Source organism: Rhinoderma darwinii, chromosome 5, assembly GCF_050947455.1.
Source record: "Rhinoderma darwinii isolate aRhiDar2 chromosome 5, aRhiDar2.hap1, whole genome shotgun sequence".
Classification (NCBI taxonomy): domain Eukaryota; kingdom Metazoa; phylum Chordata; class Amphibia; order Anura; family Rhinodermatidae; genus Rhinoderma; species Rhinoderma darwinii.
Window position 1 is genome coordinate 329,523,119 of NC_134691.1, and position 22,463 is coordinate 329,545,581.

Here is a 22,463-nt window from a genome sequence, read left to right on the forward strand (position 1 = left end):
TCCAACTCCAGGGCATCCTTTCTATGGAGCCCAGAACTGAACTGCGTATTCTAGATGAGGCCTCACTAATGCTTTGTACAGTGGTAATATTACATCCCTGTCGCAGGATACATCCCTGTAACCCAGGATAACAACACTATACACACTGATTAGACTGTATGAATCTACTCTGTCACTCCTTGGTCTCTGGGGGGGGGGGGGGGGCTGTACTCCATCACTTCCTGGACACTGTAATATTCTATGACATTTCTCCATTCACTGCCCCATTTGTATTAACTGCCATAAAGCATACACCCCCTGCTGCACTGTCTATATACAGATAATATAGGAAGTGTGTGCCTCCACTATGGCCGCCCCAGGCGAGGTTTTAGAAATAAAAAATAAATAACTACAACATTTAAAAACCAGAACAAATACATGATTTTATTCTATACAAACTTACATATAATTAATGGAACTAAAATGACATACATGTCACATTCCCTTTAAACATATTTTATTCTGGCCTCGACTTTTAAAATTACCTTTGTGTTTGGTGGATTGCCCTTGATAAATACACAGCAAGCAAGTTCCATTAACTGCAAGGCAGATGTGATTTGTGCACATCCATCAGTAGTCTGCCGCTCAGTTTTCTCATTAATATTGAGCTCAGAAATTCTAATACAAACAATTACAATCCGAATAACATATTCAGATGACACTTACTTGAAATAGAAGAAAATTCCAAGGGAAATTAACAATGAGACGATTGACAAGGCATGTCCTACTATGGCCATATAGTACAGGATATAGGCGTTCTAGGAGGAGAAGAGAGAGATGATGATAGCCAAGACAAATAACGTTATTCTTAAAGCAGGTTTTCTGGATTAAAGGGGTTGTCTCATCACAATGCAAAGTGCCTACAGATGGAGGACGGGTAATGGTCTGGGGTGTTTTTTTAACGGTTTGGCCCCTTATTTTTAGTATAGGGTAATATTAATGCTACAACATACAAAGACATTTTAGACAAGAGTATGGGGTTCGGCCCTTTCCTGTTCCAGAATGATTGTGCCCCTGTGCACACAGCGAGCTCCATAAAGTCATAGGGTGAGGAGTTTAGTGTGGAGGAACTTGAGTGGCTGCACAGAGCCCTGACCTCAACCCCATCCAACACCATTGGGATAATTAGAACGTCGTCTGTGAGCCAGACCTTCTCCCCCAACATGCCTTAAACCCACACATTTTTTTTTGGGCTGAATGGGCAAAAATTCTCAAAAACACTCCAAAATTTGTGAAAAGCCTTCCCTTAATAGTGAAGGCTGTTATAGCTGGGAAAAAAGGGCCTAACTTCAAATTAGCACCCATGGTTTTGGATCTGGATGTCCAACAGGCTCATATAGGTGTGATGTCAGGGGCCCACATACGCATGTACAGTAATTCTGTATGTAAGCTGTAAACTGGTGTTTAAGGGTGGACAGAGGGGCATAACAATAGGGGTCCAAAGTTTGCAGTCAAACCCAGGCACTGGTGCCTGCCATCTAAGAAGACACCAGTACTATAAATGACACATCACAGATGAGGAACCCTGTTATAGATTTGGCATAGAAGCTTCAAATTAGGCCTCTAGACTGTGGATGTTCACCTAAAAGTAGTACAGATGTGTCCTTCCTTACCTTTCCTTTTATCTCAATATATCCTGAGATGTGTGGCGCAAGATGACCAGCTTTGAAAAAAAAGATAATTTCGCGATACTCTGTCACGAGATGTTTATGCTACATTTGTGTCTATGTGTGGCCACCCAGTGGTTGTGATGTGAATTGCAATTAAGGGTTTTGCAAGCATGTAGGGATATTGTATTGAATTATTTTCATGAGTACTTAAACAAATTCAAGCAAAGGTAACAGTGGACACAACTGTATATATTTATAGGTGATTTTTTTTCTTAATATAGCATAAGGGTGGTTAGAGCTCGACTTTTCTGATCCTTTGCTCCAAATCCATGAATAATAAATAGGCAATGATTCAGTCACTGCATGTCCAGCTCTTACACATTTTAATGTATTTAATTAGCCGGTACATTATCACATTACTGCTATCATGAAAAGTGCATTTAGATGTGGAGGGAGCTTTGCATCAGCAGGTGCTACATAGATCCTGTGTATGTTATGGGTCGTTATGCACAAAAGGGACATTTCCTATGATGGAGAAATTATAAATTCATTGGTTTTGTTCATGTTTTTTATGTGATACAAACAGAGACACAAAATCATGATGGCAGGAAAAAAAAAAGGCCCCTCCATTCTGCACAATTTCGTGTTTCTATCTTTAATATTTTTATTTATTTTTTTATATTCTTATTTATTTATTTAAATCTATTTTTGGTAGTTTATTTTTTATTATAATTTTTTTTTCATTTCTATTTTGAATCATTTTCTGTTTCATGATGGATTTATATCTATCCCATGTTATTACTTGGTAAGGTCAGTATCACACTGCAGAATGTTAGCATTCGCCTCAACATCCGGACTACTACTCTGATTCTGCTAAACTTATCTTAAATAATCATAGGGTGATAATCCTATAAACATGATATGAACTGTCAAGGATTAAAGTGTAACTAAACGTAAAAAAAAACTTTTGACATGTTATAGTGACATTTCAGTTTTGATTGGTGGGAGTCCGAGCACTGAGACCCCCACTGATTGCTTAAACAAAAAGGTAGAAGCGCTCGAGTGACCGCTAGTTTCTGATTGGCTTTCCTCTGAGCTGTGTACGGGCTCAATAGAAAGTCTATGAGTCCGTACACCACTCGCTCGACTTTCTGAAGAAAGCCAATCTGTAATGCCGGGGTAGGGAGACAGACAGGTGAGCCCTAATCTACCCGCCACTCAGTCCCTGCCTACTTGCAACGGCCCGTCCTAGGTGACGGCGTACAACTGGGCGACGTTCCCTACGCTCACTATGTGCACGACAGAAAAACAGACAAGGGTAAACAGAAGCTAGGGGAACGGGGCAGTTGCCCACGGAAACACAGTGAGCAACAAGAGTAGTGAACGAGCCGATTCAAACCAGGAGTATACGAGGTACCAAACGCAGAGCAGGAGAGTAGTGAACGAGCCGAGTCAAACCAGGAGTGTACGAGGTACCAAACGCAGAGCAGGAGAGTAGTCAGTAAGCCAGGGTCTATATGGAGCAGAGGACAAAAGTACAAGCAGCAGCAGCAGAGCCAGGAAACAGACAGAATCACAGGCAAAGGAGAAGCAGGAAGTGAAGGTATAAATAGACAGAGGGCGGGAGCTAGCTCCGTCTGGTCAGGCTGTGATAGGCTCTCCCACTCCTCAGCCTCCCAGCCTGATTGGTAGGAGGGGTCAGTCGATCAGACTTAGGAGCAGGTGAAGACTGACTAACCATGGGCGTCGACACAGAAGCTGTGTCTGGCAGATCCTTTACACAATTAGAACCAAAACGGCAAAACGCACACTCGAGCGCATCTGCCGCTTTGTTTTAGCGATCGGTGTGAGTCTCAGTCCTTGGACCACCACCTATCAAAACTTCTGACATGTCACTGTGACATGTCAAAAGTTTTTTTAAATTTTAGTTACCCTTTAACCTGCCACAAGCACACTATGACCCCACATTATATTAACCAGAAATATATTATCTTCGCTCTTTTAGAGGGAGCCTCGCTAGTTTATTGGCTTTAGAAATTTAGCTGGTGGCAACAGTCAGTTTCTACATGGTAATGCCTCATACCTAAGATCTGCTGAGTTTCGGGGGAACCGCACAGAGCCATGGCCTCAACTTTATCTATATCTTTGAGATAACTACAAGCCAGGACATAATACCCAATATCAGTACCCGACTAATGTTCTTCTGGCTAAGTGGACTCAAACCCCAAAATGTAATGGAAGTTCTCTCCAGGAGAGTGGAGGCTATTATAACAGCAAAGCGGGTACCACCTCTGTCCTTACTTCGGAGTGAAGTGTTTAGCATGCACATATTATCATATATTCTATGTACTTTGTATAGTGTAGTTGCTAAATAGTGATAGCTGCATGGATCTCCATTAATAACTATGGTGCAGCTGTCTTGTGTGATCTATTCCTACATGGCACCCCAGATTTTGGGTCTTTAGCTTCCCTTTTAATAATTTCGGTAGATGTTCATTCTCTCTCTATAACTGTGGTGGGTGCGCAGGCCTCCTCTCCGGTTCCCTCTCCTCTCCTCTTTAGTTACTGTGTTACTGATAACAAGCTTTTTATTGACTAAGGAGAATTCTGAACATTTGTAGAGAGCCTGCAGACAGGGAAAGAAGAGCTACAGACTGCTGGAAAGTAAGGAGGATGCCACTGTCCTCGAATACAAAACAATATAAAGTTATTATAAAGATTTATGCAAAAGAAACATAACGAATGGTACACTTTAAGAGAAATCCAAGATCGCTATTGATATTGATATCTCTGCATGAAAATTAGCTGCCTATACTGTAGCTGTTGCAGCCACCCATATTTATCACCTGTGGGGGTCTAACACCTTAATGCTCGCCTGTTTTCATCAATCCCATAGAGTTTGAACGGAGAGGCAGCACGCATGCTGGACCGCCGCTTTATTCAAGCTCCTCTTTGCCGCGGTCGTGCAGTTTGTTTTAGCGATCGTTGAGGGTGCTTGTTCCCAACAATGAGGAGAAAGTCCAATATCTGAAGAGCGTGAGTCAATAAAAACGAAAATATGTTGTTTTATGTTTTTTGATTCTAATAAAATGCTAATCCTATCTTTAAACTTCCCGTCACCGTATTAAATAAAACTCCCAATTCTCAGATTACATTTACGATTAGGTTTCGAATTGTTAAAAGAAGAAGACATAATAAGTGATACCTGGTGTTACAGGAGGAAACGACAGCCTTGAGGATTGACTCCCGGATGACTTTAAGAAGAAGGGAATTTATTTGTCTTTTCCACTTGGAAAGTGATTTTTTTGGAGCAGCCGCAGCATTTTGCAGTATTGTACTTGGCCCGGAGAATGTTTATAGTGCTCGGGGATGGGACATGAGTAATGATCACATTCAGCAGCGTGGTTGGATTTCAATAATCTAGGAGACCACACAAGTGACACTGCAGGGTCTGCTGCTTGTGTTTAACTTAGTGGGTACAACCAATGGGATACTGGTATTAGACACCAGAAAAGGGGCCAAAGAAAGTTGGTTTTCATTAGGGGTAACCACACAGACTGAAGGCTACAGACTTTACTAATACAGGTGCATCAAGTTTTTTGTTTTCTTTTTTTCTTTAAGAAGATTCAACCAGAGCTTTCTAAAAACCTATCTGAGTGCCCCATATTTATATTGCCACCATAATGCCCTTAGTAACACTGCCATTAGTGTGTCCCAATTAACAGTGACGCCCGCAGTCCTCCATAACAGTAGCAGCCACAGGGACAACATAACATTGACAGCCAAAGGACCCCCCTTAAAAATGACAATCACAGGACCCCAATAAGAATGTTAGTCCTATATGCCACCAATAACAGTTAGAGCCACAGAACACCAAGACTTCCATATCAGCCACAGATTTCCCCATAACAGTGACAGCCACCACAACCACATAACAGTGACAGCCACAGGGACCTCAACGTTTACAGCCACATAAGCCCCAAAAATGGTGACAGCCAGAGGCCCCCCTTAACATTGAAAGCCACTAAAGCTTCATACTAGTAACTGCCATAGATATCCACCATAACAGTGGCATCCATGGGGTTCTAGTAACAGTGACAGTAACAGGACCCCCATAACAGTGACAGCCACAAAACACCCATATTAGTAACTGCCATAGATACTCCCCGTAACAGTGAAATCCACTGAGGCCCCAAGTACCATGGATAGTCCGAGAGCCCCAATAAATAGAACACATTGAGCCTTAAGGCTTGAAGTGTTGATGACCCTGATGGCCGCAGCGACAGTATGAGCTAAATATCACTCAGTGGTGCCTTCCTTGGCATCCATGGTATTTCCCAACAACTTGCTTGAAGTTCAAAGGCTTCAATACTTCCGCTTCTTCCCTCAAAATACCATCTTCTGGACCAGAGGAATGGCTTGAAGCTCTGATACAACTATTAAGTGCCATTTATAATACTGAAGTCCTCTTATGTGACTTTAGACCCACTAGGACACCAGGGCCTGGGTGAGACTAAAGCCTCTGGTGCCCCTATAGCTATGCCACCTGCCCAGACAATATTCATGTTTCTTGACATGACACATTATAACATTGAAGATCTTTTCTATATTTTTCATCCTTGCCAGTGGCATACCAACCATGGAGGCAGACATTGCCATCGCTATGGGGCCCGATGGAGTCATCCACTTAACTTCACGCTGCTTCCCTTCACATGGTCATAGCATTAAACGAGAATAATTGGTTAACTGCAGATGCGAGTCATGTGACTAGGGGAGGCTCACTGTTTACCGATTTATGAACCTCCCAAAAAGTTCAATGGTAACTGCAGTGGGCGCCACCTAGTGGTGGCTACAGGCAGCTAAAATTTTTCACAGTTTATTGAGTTGGAGTCACTTTTTGTTTCTTCTTTGCCTTGCTCTAGCAAATGTCTGGGTTGCATTTCTTGACTTGTCGTTCCATTTTGGCCAATAAATGATCCAAAGTGGCACAAACTACTCTATCCATGTCACCATCTAGAGAGCAGCGACCGGTATTCCTATTGTTTCGGTACATGAGATAATAAGGCACACAGTTACCTTTAGCTTCTCCTTTGTAAAGCTGATACACATAGTGTAGTTAGACCATGTCCTGTTGCTTTCGGGATGTTGGAACCAGCTTCCTTTCTCGTCACAATATTTTGAAGCCTTCTCTGAAAAAATAAGTAAATCATTTGCGTTAGTGGCAGAGGCGAACTTGAAACTCCAGGGCTCCAATGCAGAATCTGTAACAGAGCCCCTCAACTATCATGCATGATTTATAGCACTGGTCTAATATGGACCAGATTCAGTTTTTGGGGCCGTTCAAGCTCCAGGGCTTTGGTTGGACCCCAAAATCTGTACACCCTATATTATGCCCATGTGTGGAAATTCGATCATTTGGGAGAATAAGACACAAGTTGGAATAGTGTCAATTCAAGAGTTCCCCCACTGAGAGGGAAAAAATTCTCACTATTTTTGTGGTGTCAGGAATTTTTTTTTGTACATGAGAACAATCGTTTGTTGCGTTGCCTTTTTGGATTGTCCTGTATGTTCTACCAGATATAAATAAATTTAACAAGACCAGTTGCTTATAATGGAGGAACAACCATCGGATTATTAATAAAGGGCAATAAATCACTGCATGTTTTTAACAGTCATAAAAATCCTATTTGCGAGCAAATGTTATTTTAATAGCCGGAGATCTTTTCAATTCATGACTAATTGCATTATAAATGAGCGTTATTACTTCAGATGAAGCACGGCTGCACCATTGATACAAACTCAGTAAAGGTTCAGAAAAGATGAGAATCCATCAGGCACAACACATAAAAAAAAACATTAAAAAATGAAGTAAATTTGCAAATAGTCTTTGTTACAAATTTCTTCCTGTTTTGTGCCTACAGCTCCTATGCAGAATTATGCGTCTCTATTGTTACAGACTACAAACAAACTGTAATGTCGGGGTAGGGAGACAGACAAGTGAGCCCTAATCTACCCGCCACTCAGTCCCTGCCTACTTGCAACGACCCGCCCTAGGCGACGGGGTACAACTGGGCGACGGTCCCTAGACTCAATAGGTGCACGACAGACAAAGAAGCCAGGGAAATGGGGAAGTTGCCCACGGGAACACCGTGAGCAACAAGCGAAGTGAACGAGCCGAGTCAAACCAGGAGATGAGCGAGGTACAAAAACGCAGAGCAGAAGAGTGGTCAGTAAAGCCAAGGTCAAACACAAGCAGAGGATCAGTAGTTCAAGAAGCTGCAGCAGGGCCAGGAAACCAGCAGAGAAGAATCAGGCTGGGTTCACACGACCTATTTTCAGACGTAAACGAGGCGTATTATGCCTCGTTTTACATCTGAAAATAGGGCTACAATACGTCGGCAAACATCTGCCCATTCATTTGAATGGGTTTGCCGACGTACTGTGCAGACAACCTGTCATTTACGCGTCGGCGTTTGACAGCTGTCAAACGACGACGCGTAAAAATACAGCCTCGTCAAAAGAAGTGCAGGACACTTCTTTCAGACGTAATTTGAGCCGTTCTTCATTGAACTCAATGAAGAGCAGCTCAAAATTTACGGCTGTCAGAGAAGCCTCGCAAAATGCGAGGAGGAGCATTTACATCTGAAACGAGGCAGCTGTTTTCTCCTGAAAACAGTCTGTCTTTTCAGACGTAAATGACAGCTAGCGTGTGCACATACCCTCACAAGCAAAGGAGGAACAGGAAAGGCAGGTATAAATAGACAGAGGGCGGGAGCTAGCTCCGTCTGGCCAGGCTGTGATAGGCTCTCCCACTCCTCAGCCTCCCAGCCTGACTGGTAGAAGATCGTGTCACTCTCTCAGACTTAGGAGCAGGTGCAGACTGATTACCTATGGGCGTCGACACAGAAGTTGTGTCTGGCAGATCCTTTACACAAACCCTGTGAAGTCTGACCCTGCAGTCATGCTCCAATCTATCTGTCCCCTAGTTCTTCAAACCTTTGGTAGATGAACATGAAGTAGTGGAAGAATGGAAAGGAGAATGAATGCAGGATCCGACTACACTGGATTGTTTGGAGTCTGTTACCATGGAGACGCATAGATCTGCATATAGCAGCTATAGACACAAAATTGTAGGGAATTATTAATAAAGACTATTCACAAAGCTGCTTTACTTTTATTTTAGATAAATAGGAGTCCAGTTTTGTGCCAATTTCTCTATCTTCTGACAACTCAAAGACACAGTAGAAGCTAGCATTGTTGGGGATCTGGATGCTGGGTTCATCCAAGCATCTCGTTCCTTCAGCTTATCACTGTGATTTCCGTATCTCTGAGAAATTATGTTGGGCTCTCCATTGACTTCGAAAGCTCGTTTGTAATGAAATTTCCTAGCCATAAACTGAAAGGGAATGGCGCTCAGAATAGTAACACTGGCACCTACATTCTAGGGAGCAATGCTTTCTCAATGGCATACAATGCCTTAAAGGGGATTTCCAGTCTTATAACAAAATACAGAAAAATATCTGTATGTGTCTAAATGCTCAGCAGATGGTGCCACCATAACTCAATATTCGTTATTATTCATTATCTTACCTAGCTCTCTAAAGCACCTCTGTTTTGATTCCACCAGGGCTTTTGTGGGCGGGATTACCATGTAAAGGACCACAGTGACCATGACTCCTCCCTCCTCTCACAGACATTGCTACTGTTTATAGCTGACTACATGCTCCTCTATTACAATTTGTATAGTAGTGCTGTAAATACACATTGTCTGCTACTCAGACACGTCTCTGCTGTTCTGCTGCCCAGCATGTGAAACACAATCCCTCCAGAGACAGGGAAGAGGGAGAGCAGGCAGCAATGGATATAAGCGGCATGTAATGTGTGACCTTCCATACACTTCAGGGAGGGGCGCTAACTAAGTTTTCAGTATATGAGGCTTCACACAGGCAGGAGAAAACCACCAGGACCATGGTCTTGAGACTGCATGCGAGATTGACTTATAGAGACACTTCAGCTACAGACAGTGCGTTAGTAAGTCACTAATATTACTGCACATACTTTTTAAAGATTGTAAAACCTCTTTAAGGCAATTTTGCTTGATAATATAAAAATTTGGCTGATTCATCTGTCAAATCTGTAATGAAGTTTCTGGCAAATCTAAAGAGCGGCAACACAATGACATGCAAGTCCCTTTGGCAATGCTGATTGGCTGAGAGGGCTTCTAAGTAGAGTTTTATAGCTTTAGAATATGTGAACCTGGTTTATTTTGGCCCCTCAATCGACATATTGATTGACAGCATGTGACTAACATGTGACTAAGGGGCCCCAATTGTAACAGTGTATTATGGAGCTCATAGGGCCTATTCACATCAGAGTTGTCTTTCTGTTGAGGGGTTCCATCGGAGCTTTCCGTCGGGGGAACCCCTCAACGGAAAGGCAAACGGAAATCATAACTTTCATTTGCATCACCATTGATCTTAATGGTGATGGATACTTTATTAATAGTTTCCGTCTGCCACCATTGTGAAAGGGTTCAGTTTTTTGGACTGAATCGATAGCGTAGTCTACTGCGCTATTGATTCCCTCAAAAAAAAAACGAACCCTTTCACAACGGTGACAAACGGAAACCATTACCAATGTATCCGTCACCATTAGATCAATGGTGATGCAAACAGGAGCTATGGTTTCCGTTTGCCTTTCCGTTGAGGGGTTCCCCCGATGGAAAGCTCCGACGGAACCCCTCAACGGAAAGACAGCGCTGATGTGAACAGGCCCATAGAGGGGGGTTAAGCCTCAATTCCCCTAAGCTTAATTTTGCTACAATCTTCACTGCTAGTACAAGAATCATGACATGGTGACACTCAAGCTCCATGCTACCGCCTGTAGTACATGGAGGAGTCCGAAGGAAGGAACAAGAATCAAAAGAGCGCTCTATTTTGGTACTGCTATGGGGGCTTCGCCTACCCCTCCTCTCTTTCTATACCCTGTATATAATGTTTTGATGCAACTCATGTATTTCTTCATTTATTTTTTTTTTATAATTTTACAGGGTTTTCTCAACATGGCACCTTATAAACTAAAGTGCTGTGGGTGCTGAATTACTATACAGGGCACATTTATCAGCGCATTGGCTTGTTTAGGGCATCTACTACGTTAAATGTGGTCTGTCTAAGTAGCAGACTTCCTTTAAGAACCATCTACCTATTCTTCATAAATCTATCTAAACAATTTCTAAAATATACCATATATAAATTATATATTGTATATATTGGTATTGCTATTGGGATACTTGTCAAGAAATGGGTATACATGGGAAGACATATTTGGTTTGCCCCAAATATAATTTCTGTTGTACAATTCCTAAAGTGCGAATTACATACAGTACAGAACAGTTCAGGAGTTTAATACTGGAGAAGTTTTATTCTCAACCTCATTTTTCATAGAAATGATCCTCACAAATAACATTTCCCTTCACCCCTGGCTATAATTAACGTGTTGATAGGTTCTGCAGTTCCCTTACTAATAGCATCGCCGGTCGGCTGTGCGCGGCTAATATATTACTTCACCATAAAATCATGCAGAGTTTTCTCAATCATTTGGTTTATTCTCCGAATGGAAGAAACGATCAAATTAGTAGGAAAGTCTTTGACGGGTTGAGCTTAAGTAATGGCTTACAGTGGCAGTCATCGAGATCAATATTAATACATCTGTAGATATTTCTTCAAATTGTGGAAAATAAGACCCGAGCTGTGAGGAATGTGCGAATTCAGTGATTTAGTCAAAGTTTTGACTTCCCTTGAATGCACAGAGCTCCATCCCATTAAGTTTGCACATGGCCGACTCATTTATATTTAAATAAGATTTGCAGATGAGTAAGAAGAGATGGATTGTAATAGAAATATGCAGCACTGGACACCAACAGGATATGAACCACTTGTTTTCCAACGACTAGTTTGATTACATTTCCTTCACGGCTCTCCAGAATATCCCTCACCGGCATGCCAATCTAGAAGAAATTGTAAGTCATGGATTGGAATTGCCCTAGACCCTTCCGTGCAATCTAATGGACAGTAGGAAGCACTATTATTTTTTATCCCCTTCCCATCTCATAACATAACATACATTTACGTCATGGGAACTATGTAGTGGCCGCAAAATTATGTAAATGTACGTCATGGTGATGGCGCGTGCACAGGAGCCATGCCCACTTGCGGGTGATGGCTGTATTTTACAGTCATCACCCCACTCTAACAACCAAGATTGGACATAATTCCGATCCCGTTCAACCCCTTCAATTCTGCAGTCAATGCTAACTAAGTGGTTGGTTAGAAAGAGGGGGCTCCCTCTGTGACCCTATTAGCCCATGCCAGTGGGTTATCAAGGCAGCCGAGGGCTTAATCCATGTGAGCGTTACGCTGATAGACGTAATACACTGCAATACAGAAGTATTGCAGTGTATTATATGAGCCACCAGTCTCATGCATTGTCAAGTCCTCTAGTGGGACTAAAAAAAAGAAAAAAAAAAAAGGGGAACATTTTCAAAAATATGAATAAAAAGAAAGTAATAAAAAAAACACAAACATATTTTTCACAATAAAAAATTGCTTTACTATCTAAAAAAAAAAAACAAAATGAAAAAAGTACACATAATTGGTATCACCGCTTCAGAGACTACCTGTGTTACATCTGTAACAACCCACATGGCAGAAGTTGTAAAAACAAAAATTAAAAACACTGATAGAATCGCTGTTTTTGTTTATCCTGCCTCTCCAAAAAATGTAATAAAAAGCATTTAAAAAGTAGAATGAACACCAAATTGTACCAATGAAAAAGTCAACTAATGGCGCATTTAAAAAAAAAGCCCTCATACAGCTCTGTTGATGGAAAAATAAAAAAGTTCTGTCTCAGAATATGGCGACATAAAAACAAATGATATATAAAGTGTTTTTATTGTGCAAAAGAAGTAAAACATAAACACTTATATAAAAAATTGGTATTGCCGTAATCGTTCTGACCCACAGAATAAAGTTAACTAGTCATTCATACCGCATGATGAAGGCTGTTAAAACAAAACCCAAACAACAATGGCGGAATTGCTGGTGTTTTTGTACCTCATCCTCACGCCCCCCACCCAAAAAAATGACAATACAGTATTGTACCTCAAAATGGTGCCATTAAAAAAATACAACTCGATATGCAAGACATAAACCCTCATGTCTATGAAAATATAATCTCTTGGAATCCAACGATGAAAAAACTTCCATATCAGGAGCCTGTAGACACATACACAACTGATAAGGGGGAAGGTAACACCCAGTTGTCGATTTATTCATACATTTCTAGGAGAGATAATAGAGGTACGGCACGGTTCTAAGACAGGATACGCCAGATTTGTTATTTCATGGAGATTACAAGCATTCACTTAAATACACACATCAGGAGACCTGCCTGGTATTTCTTTACAAGGGACCTGTCCCCTCTCCTGACTTGTCTATTTTACTACATACTTGTATTTCTCATAATATAACAATTCTGGAGTTCATTTTCTTAGAACTCTGCATTGTGCGATCCCTCTGTTATTCCTCCTAGAAATGTATTAATAAATTGACAACTGGGTGTTGCCAGCTGGGGGTGTGTCCCTACACAGACTGACACTGTCCAATCAGTGCTGACAGAGTGAGACTGTGTATGGACACGCCCCTTTGACAGGGGGAATAGTGACACTCAGTTGTCAATTCATTCATACATTTTTAGTAATAACAGGGGAACGGCACAATGCAGAGTTTAAGAAAATATGTTCCAGAATTGTTATTTCATGGGGAATACAAGTATTTACAAAAACAGACGTGTCAGGAGAGGTGACAGGTTCTCTTTAACCCCGTCCCGTCGTAAACAACTTTCAGATTTTCATTTTTGTTTTTTCCTCCCCACACTCTAGAAGCCATAACGTCTTTATTTTTCCGTCTGTCTAGTCCTATGAGGGTTTGATTTTTGCGGGACGAGTTGTAGTTTTTCGTAGCACCATTTATTTTGCCGTATAATGTACTGGGAAACGGGAAAAAAATTATTTGTGGGGTAGAAAATGAAGAAAACAGCGATTCCTCCATGCTTTTTTGCGCGCCGTTTTTACGGAATTCACTGTGCAATTAAAACAACATGTTAACTTTATTCTGCGGGTCAATACGATTACGGCGATACCAAATATATATAGTTTTTTCTATATTTTACTACTTTTACATGCATAATAAATGAGATTTTAAGAAATGTCATCTACTTGTTATAGATTTTTTCTGCATGTAAATTGACCTGCGGTGCGTATTTTAAAATTTGCAGCATGTCAATTATTCTTGCGTTTCCGTTGTGAATTGTATCGGAATCGTTTTAAAAAAATAAACGCACCAAAATCCATAGCATAAAAACGCATCTGTTTCTGCATCAAAATTTAAAAACCGCACCTGAAAACGAATAAAAAAAACAGGTGGGGATTTTACCTGCATTTACCTGCGGTCTTGATGCTGATTTTCTGCACCATATTCCGCAATGTGTGCATGTAGCCTAATATGTCTAACAGCTAGTTCACACAGAGCTTTTTGGCGCTGTTTTTGATGCGGAAACAGCGCAAAAAAATTACGGAAATCGCCTCCCATTGATTTCAATGCGAAGCGGAGGCATTTTTTTCCCACGAGCGGTTTGACAAAGAAGCGACATGCCCTTTCTTCAGGCGTTTCCGTCTCTGACCTCCCATTGACATCAATGGAAGGCAGAGAAAGCGGTTTTCGCAGCGTTTTTTGCCCACGGCGCTCAATGACCTCGGCCGAAAAGCTCTGCAAATGTTCTACCGGCAGGTCAACATCTTTTTTCGCCTGCAAAAAACTTCATGTGAACTAGACCTAATATAGGAAAACCGCTTATGTGAGCCGTACTGCTCCCCACTTTTATATGTTTTGGTAGATGTGTGTACTATCTAAGGGACCTAGAATATATTTTTAGGGTCTCCTCATACTATATCCAGAGCCTCACATTACAGTGGTGCACATTCACAAAAATACGGAATACTTTACATATGACTATACATGTTTTCCTTATATTAATATATACATGGTATTGCACCTGTCTTTCCATAGTCTCACCCCTGTGCCCTTAGTGCTTATTTGGACTAGCGCGCAGGAGGTGCGTTCTGCTGCACTGAGTTAGGACAAAACCATGATAGCCGACCTGCAAAGTATAAGCAAGAATGCAAATTCCTCTTCTGTTTCATTCATTTCAATGCAGAGCACAGCCTGGAATAAAACAGCTATCATAATATGCTGAGACATAACTAAACAAACTCCTGAGTAATAGCTCCGCGGTAAGAATATGTGTTATTCACTGTGCCTTGTTTGCCGACCTATAGTAGGCAGGAGGCACGAGGGTAGATGGATTTTCCCTTTCGAGAGTGGATTACAGACGGTAACCGTTCAACCGGTATCTTGACTGAACTCGACTGTACGTGCAATGCACAAAAAGCACAGTGGTTATAGTTCACTTTACAAAGGCACATTCGGCTTGGTGGTTGAAGTTCACTCCAGGTGGCTCTGTTGCTTGTGGGCCGCTGGTCAATCTGGAGGCAGCTGCTACGGGGCCCGCTACATAAGGGGGCCCGTGTCGCCCGCCGGCACGGGCCCCCACCATGGCCGGAAGCTCCACTAGCAGCCGCTATGGCTGCTACAGCGGGACGCCACTAAACACAACGGCAGAGCAGGGAGGTATCTCCCCGCTCTGCCATTAAACAAAAGACATGTATCCCCTATCCACAGGACAGGGGATACATGTGTGATCGCTGGCAGGGATAGGGAGATCGGGGGACTGAAAGTCCCCTGAAGTTCTCCATCACAAACCTCGGACTTCCGGGGTCTGTGTCGGCAGCTCCGTAGAAATGAATGGAGTTCCGGTCGCGCTTGTGCGCATGCGTGACCAGCGCTCCTTTAATTTTTAGGATATGTGCACACACACTAATTACGTCCGTAATTGACGGACGTATTTGGGCCGCAAGTACCGGACCGAACACAGTGCAGGGAGCCGGGCTCCTAGCAGCATCATAGTTATGTACGATACTAGGAGTCCCTGCCTCGCTGCAAGACAACTGTCTCGTACTGAAAACATGATTACAGTACGGGACAGTTGTCCTGCAGCAAGGCAGGGACTCCTAACATCGTACATAACTATGATGCTAGGAGCCCGGCTCCCTGCACTGTGTTCGGTCCGGGACTTGCGGCCGAAATACGTCCGTCAATTACGGACGTAATTAGTGTGTGTGCACATACCCTTATTGAGCTGCACAGACGCCGGAAGTCAGAGGTTAGTCATGGAGAACATTGGGGGACTTTTGGTCCCCCGTTCTCCCTATCGCTGCCAGCGGTCACACATGTATCCCGTATCCTGTGGATAGGGGATACATGTCTTTTGTAGGACACACTGTAGGTCAGATTTTTTTGGGGGGTTGGGGCTGCATGGCGTTACCTACAGGGGGGCTGTATAGCGTTACCTACAGGGGGGGCTGTATAGCGTTACCTACAGGGGGTGTCTGTATAGCGTTACCTACAGGGGGTGTCTGTATAGCGTTACCTACAGGGGGTGTCTGTATAGCGTTACCTACAGGGGGGGCTGTATAGCGTTACCTACAGGGGGGCTGTATAGCATTACCTACAGGGGGTGTCTGTATAGCGTTACCTACAGGGGGTGTCTGTATAGCGTTACCTACAGGGGGTGTCTGTATAGCGTTACCTACAGGGGGGGCTGTATAGCGTTACCTACAGGGGGCTGTATAGCGTTACCTACAGGGGGGCTGTATAGCGTTACCTAGAGGGGGGCTTTATGGCGTTAGCACCATACAGCCCCCTCTGTAGATAACGCCATACAGAGTCCCCCCTGTAGATAACGCTATACAGCCCCCCTGTAGGTAACGCTATACAGCCCCCTGTAGATAGCGCCATACAGCCCCCTCTGTAGATAACGCCATACAGCCCCCTCTGTAGATAACGCCATACAGCCCCCTCTGTAGATAACGCCATACAGTCCCCCCTGTAGATAGCGCCATACAGCCCCCTCTGTAGATAATGCCATACAGCCCCCCTGTAGATAACACCATACAGCCCCCCTGTAGAGAACTCCATACAGCCCCCCTGTAGAGAACTCCATATAGCCCCCTCTGCAGATAACGCCATACAGCCCCCCTGTAGATAACACCATACAGGCCCCCTGTAGATAACGCCATACAGCCCCCTGTAGATAACGCCATACAGCCCCCTCTGTAGAGAACTCCATACAGCCCCCCTGTAGAGAACTCCATACAGACCCCCTGTAGAGAACTCCATACAGCCCCCTTTGTAGATAACGCCATACAGCCGCCTCTGTAGATATCTACAAAGGGGGCTGTATGGCGTTATCTACAGGGGGGACTCTGTATGGCGTTATCTACAGGGGGTCTGTATGGCGTTACCTACAGGGGGGGCTGTATAGCGTTACCTACAGGGGGGCTGTATAGCGTTACCTACAGGGGGGCTGTATAGCGTTACCTACAGGGGGGCTTTATGGCGTTAGCACCATACAGCCCCCTCTGTAGATAACGCCATACAGCCCCCACTGTAGAGAACGCCATACAGAGTCCCCCCTGTAGATAACGCTATACAGCCCCCCTGTAGGTAACGCTATACAGCCCCCCTGTAGATAGCGCCATACAGCCCCCTCTGTAGATAACGCTATACAGCCCCCTCTGTAGATAACGCCATACAGCCCCCCCTGTAGGTAACACCATACATCCCCCTGTAGATAACACCATACAGCCCCCCTGTAGAGAACTCCATACAGCCCCCTCTGTAGATAACGCCATACAGCCCCCCTGTAGAGAACTCCATACAGCCCCCTTAGTAGATAACGCCATACAGCCCCCTCTGAAGATATCTACAAAGGGGGCTGTATGGAGTTATCTACAGGGGGGACTCTGTATGGCGTTATCTACAGGGGGCCTGTATGGCGTTATCTACAGAGGGGGCTGTATGGCGTTATCTACAGGGGGGCTGTATGGCGTTATCTACAGAGGGGCTGTATGGCGCTATCTACAGGGGGGCTGTATGGCGTTATCTAAAGGGGGGCTGTATGGCGTTATCTACAGTGGGGCTGTATGGCGTTATCTACAGGGGGGCTGTATGGCGTTCTCTACAGGGGGGGCTGTATGGCGTTATCTAAAGGGGGGCTGTATGGCGTTAGCTACAGGGGGGGCTTTAAAAAAGGCACTATCTACAAGGGGGGGGGGGTTGTGTGTTACCCAGGGGAGGGGGGCCCCAGTCAAAAGTTTGCTATGGGGCCCAGTCTTTCCTAGTTACGCTCCTGTCTGGAGGGTAACGGTGCTTGAATGTTCTAGAACCCAACACACATACATGGTTTCATTCCGTCCACCAGACCTTATTTGTCATCTAGTGACCACACCCCGGGCTGTTACTTCACTCAGCCTTACACCTCTTCCTCGGTTTTCCTGTCTTTATGTCAGACGTCTGTCTCTTTCAGTCTCCTCACACTTTCTTGATTTCGTCCTCCCTCCTCCTGACACTGTCCCTTAATCTCAAGGGTTGCACTTTACAAGGGATTGGACTCTCACCCACGATTCTCTGCCTCTCAAGGTTTCCACCGTTTGCCACTGATTAGTGTCACCCTGCTACCGCTCCGTGAATCTCAAGGGTTAAGCATATTAAATGGCCTATTACACGGGCCACTGACCGGGCAAATGCTCCTTCATCGGCTGTTCTGCTCTTTTATGCAGAATTAAAAATCATAATTTTTGGCAGCACATCTACCTGTGTACTCAACATGATTAAAATGTATAGGCAGTAATGTGCAATCGTCCCTATATATATCCAATCGGTTCTCCGTGTAATAGGTGCAAGCGAGCGACGATCAACTAGCTGTATCTTTGATCGGCGCTCGTTTACACAGCCCATTTTAGGCCATGTAATAGTACCTTAAGGGCATTGGCTCGCAATGTGCCTTAATCAATTACACCACACAAGTACTTCCACCAGAAGATCTCCAGACTCTGTTTCAGGACTCCATCTATACTCCCAGTCAACAGGGGGACAAGGTAGCCTTCTCTCTAGCTCCCTGACTCTCAAGGGTTACCAAATGCTACCTCTCCCACTGACTACTCCAGCAGTCCAGACTTTCCCAGGGCTGCAATCACTAGACCACGTCTCAGGACTACAAGGCAAACAGTCCTCACTGTGGCCTACTCATAGGCCCAACAGTACAGGGCTCCTTTTAGTCCCCACACTATGCCCCACTACCGCTCACTCCTCCACTGGTACCTACACCTGGGCTGACTATTTCTACAGCCCCAGCAGAATAATCTGCAGCCATCACCACTTTAGCGGTGGCCCGCACAGAATGCTGACAAGCCACCCACATTAATGGCCATTCCTTTATCGGTCCCCAAACTCTAAAAGTCTCTTAATAGCTCATTGTTTGCTACATGATGCCTACTGACTTTGCTTGGTAAAGCAGCTGTACTGCTTCCCTCCACAGGCTCGCTAATTTCTAGCTACCAAGCTCCTGCTCAACTCCAGGCCATGACCTCTCCCAAAATGGACTAGCCCAGGGCTAACAGTTCCATAGGCCAAAAACAGATTCTGAATGCCAGCTATGTGGCGTTGTTCGCCAGTACCACATGCTGATACCTTCACTAAAATGGAGTAAATACCAGAGCCAAGGAAGGACCAGACCCACATGACACCGCACGTGTGCGCAGTGGTGTCGTATGGGTTAGGACCTTCCTTGGCGAAGGTACGTATTTACTCCATTTTTGTAACGTGTATGTATCTCTCCATCAGGGGTAACTATATGTGCTTATTTTCCAGGGTATGTATTTGTACTTATGACGCATGTCATTTTTGTTTACTGTTGTCATTGCTTGCAATCACCCTGATGTACTCATGTTGGAATGCATTAATATATAGATTTACTGCATTATGATAAGCCTTGTATATGGGACCTTGACACAGTTACTATACCAATCCCACCTACCATGTCTCTCTTTTTTTCTCCATTCTTTTGTGAAAGTTGCACGTTCCATTTTATCATTATGCACTTTGTAGACTTTTAATAATGCTGTTTAATAAAATTTGCTAATGCCAAAAGGTCGTGTTTTTCTTCAATTAGTTTTTTTGTTTACACTGTTTTGTAGTTATTTTAATAGTAACTTTTCATCTCTCCCATGTGGTGCAGTGAAGAGGATCTTTCAGCTATCCTGTGTGGTGTAGTATATAGAGGAGCTGTCAGCTCCCCTGTGTGGTGTAGTATAGGGGAGCTGTCAGTTCTCCTGTGTGGTGTAGTATAGAGGATCTGTTAGCTCTCATGTGCGGTGTAGTATAGAGGAGCTGTCAGCTATCCTGTGTGGTGTAGTATAGAGGAGCTGTCAGCTCTCCTGTGTGGTGTAGTATAGAGGATCTGTCAGTTCTCCTGTGTGGTGTAGTATAGAGGTGCTGTCAGCTGTCCTGTGTGGTGTAGTATAGAGGATCTGTCAGCTCTCCTGTGTGGTGTAGTATAGAGGATCTGTCAGCTCTCCTGTGTGGTGTAATATAGAGGATCTGTCAGCTCTCCTGTGTGGTGTAGTATAGAGGATCTGTCAGCTCTCCTGTGTGGTGTAGTATAGAGGATCTGTCAGCTCTCCTGTGTGGTGTAGTATAGAGGATGTGTCAGCTTTCCTGTGTGGTGTAGTATAGAGGATCTGTCAGCTCTCCTGTGTGGTGTTTTATAGAGGATCTGTCAGCTCTCCTGTGTGGTGTAGTATAGAGGATCTGTCAGCTCTCCTGTGTGGTGTAGTATAGAGGATCTGTCAGCTCTCCTGTGTGGTGTAGTATAGAGGATCTGTCAGCTCTCCTGTGTGGTGTAGTATAGAGGAGCTGTCAGCTATCCTGTGTGGTGTAGTATAGAGGAGCTGTCAGCTCTCCTGTGTGGTGTAGTATAGAGGATCTGTCAGTTCTCCTGTGTGGTGTAGTATAGAGGTGCTGTCAGCTGTCCTGTGTGGTGTAGTATAGAGGATCTGTCAGCTCTCCTGTGTGGTGTAGTATAGAGGATCTGTCAGCTCTCCTGTGCGGTGTAATATAGAGGATCTGTCAGCTCTCCTGTGTGGTGTAGTATAGAGGATCTGTCAGCTCTCCTGTGTGGTGTAGTATAGAGGATCTGTCAGCTCTCCTGTGTGGTGTAGTATAGAGGATGTGTCAGCTCTCCTGTGTGGTGTAGTATAGAGGATCTGTCAGCTCTCCTGTGTGGTGTTTTATAGAGGATCTGTCAGCTCTCCTGTGTGGTGTAGTATAGAGGATCTGTCAGCTCTCCTGTGTGGTGTAGTATAGAGGATCTGTCAGCTCTCCTGTGTGGTGTAGTATAGAGGATCTGTCAGCTCTCCTGTGTGGTGTAGTATAGAGGAGCTGTCAGCTCTCCTGTGTGGTGTAGTATAGAGGATCTGTCAGCTCTCCTGTGTGGTGTAGTATAGAGGATGTGTCAGCTCTCCTGTGTGGTGTAGTATAGAGGATCTGTCAGCTCTCCTGTGTGGTGTAGTATAGAGGAGCTGTCAGCTCTCCTGTGTGGTGTAGTATAGAGGATCTGTCAGCTCTCCTGTGTGGTGTAGTATAGGGCATCTGTCAGCTCTCCTGTGTGGTGTAGTATAGAGGAGCTGTCAGCTCTCCTGTGTGGTGTAGTATAGAGGATCTGTCAGCTCTCCTGTGTGGTGTAGTATAGAGGAGCTGTCAGCTCTCCTGTGTGGTGTAGTATAGAGGATCTGTCAGCTCTCCTGTGTGGTGTAGTATAGAGGATCTGTCAGCTCTCCTGTGTGGTGTAGTATAGAGGAGCTGTCAGTTCTCCTGTGTGGTGTAGTATAGAGGAGCTGTCAGCTCTCCTGTGTGGTGTAGTATAGAGGAGCTGTCAACTCTCCTGTGTGGTGTAGTATAGAGGATCTGTCAGCTCTCCTGTGAGGTGTAGTATAGAGGAGCTGTCAGCTCTCCTGAGTGGTGTAGTATAGAGGATCTGTCAGCTCTCCTGTGTGGTGTAGTATAGAGGATCTGTCAGTTCTCCTGTGTGGTGTAGTATAGAGGAGGTGTCCGTTCTCCTGTGTGGTGTAGTATAGAGGATCTGTCGGCTCTCCTGTGTGGTGTAGTATAGAGGAGGTGTCCGTTCTCCTGTGTGGTGTAGTATAGAGGAGCTGTCAGCTCTCCTGTGTGGTATAGTATACAAGTCCAGAAACGATGCTCCAGAATTGTTATTTAATGAGGAGCACATGTATTTAATAAGATAGACATGTCAGGAGACCTCACAGTCAATGGCGTAACTACCGCTGTAGCAGCCATAGCGGCTGCTACGGGGCCCGCGGCATGAGTGGGCCCGTGCCGCCAGCCAGCACGAACCCCCCCATGCCCGGAGGCTTCACTAGCAGCTGCTATGTATGCTACAGGGGTAGCGACGCCACACTCAATAGTGCGTCCTTCGGAGGCAGATGCTATTGAACACTATGACAGAGGAGGCAGGTATCTCTCTGCTTTGCCATAGGATACTGTTAATAGTGGCGCAGCTCTAGGGGTCGTAATTGCCATAGCCACACAGCGCTAACCAAGCTGGTCCCGCTTTCTGATACAGTTTTAATTCTGGAGCACGGAGCTGACAGCTCCTTGCTCCAGCGTTCACTCTGAGGTGAGCGGCTCGGCGCAGGCAGGCGCGATGTTGTGACGTCATCGCGCCTGTGTGCTCCGAGTCACTCACAGCACAGACTGGAGGAGAAGGATCCTCCACCCTTCG

At 44.4% G+C, this 22,463-nt stretch overlaps 1 protein-coding gene across 1 annotated transcript in view; it reads right to left on the minus strand.

Annotated features, from left to right (window-relative positions):
- The window catches only part of CALCR (calcitonin receptor), a 231,606-nt gene that overhangs the window by 34,585 nt on the left and 174,558 nt on the right, over positions 1-22,463 (minus strand). The window contains exons 5-6 of the mRNA XM_075828754.1: positions 6,726-6,838; positions 706-797 (exon numbers count right to left, since the gene is read on the minus strand). Coding sequence (XP_075684869.1) covers positions 706-797; positions 6,726-6,838 — 205 coding nt within the window. The remainder of the gene's footprint in view (positions 1-705; positions 798-6,725; positions 6,839-22,463) is intronic.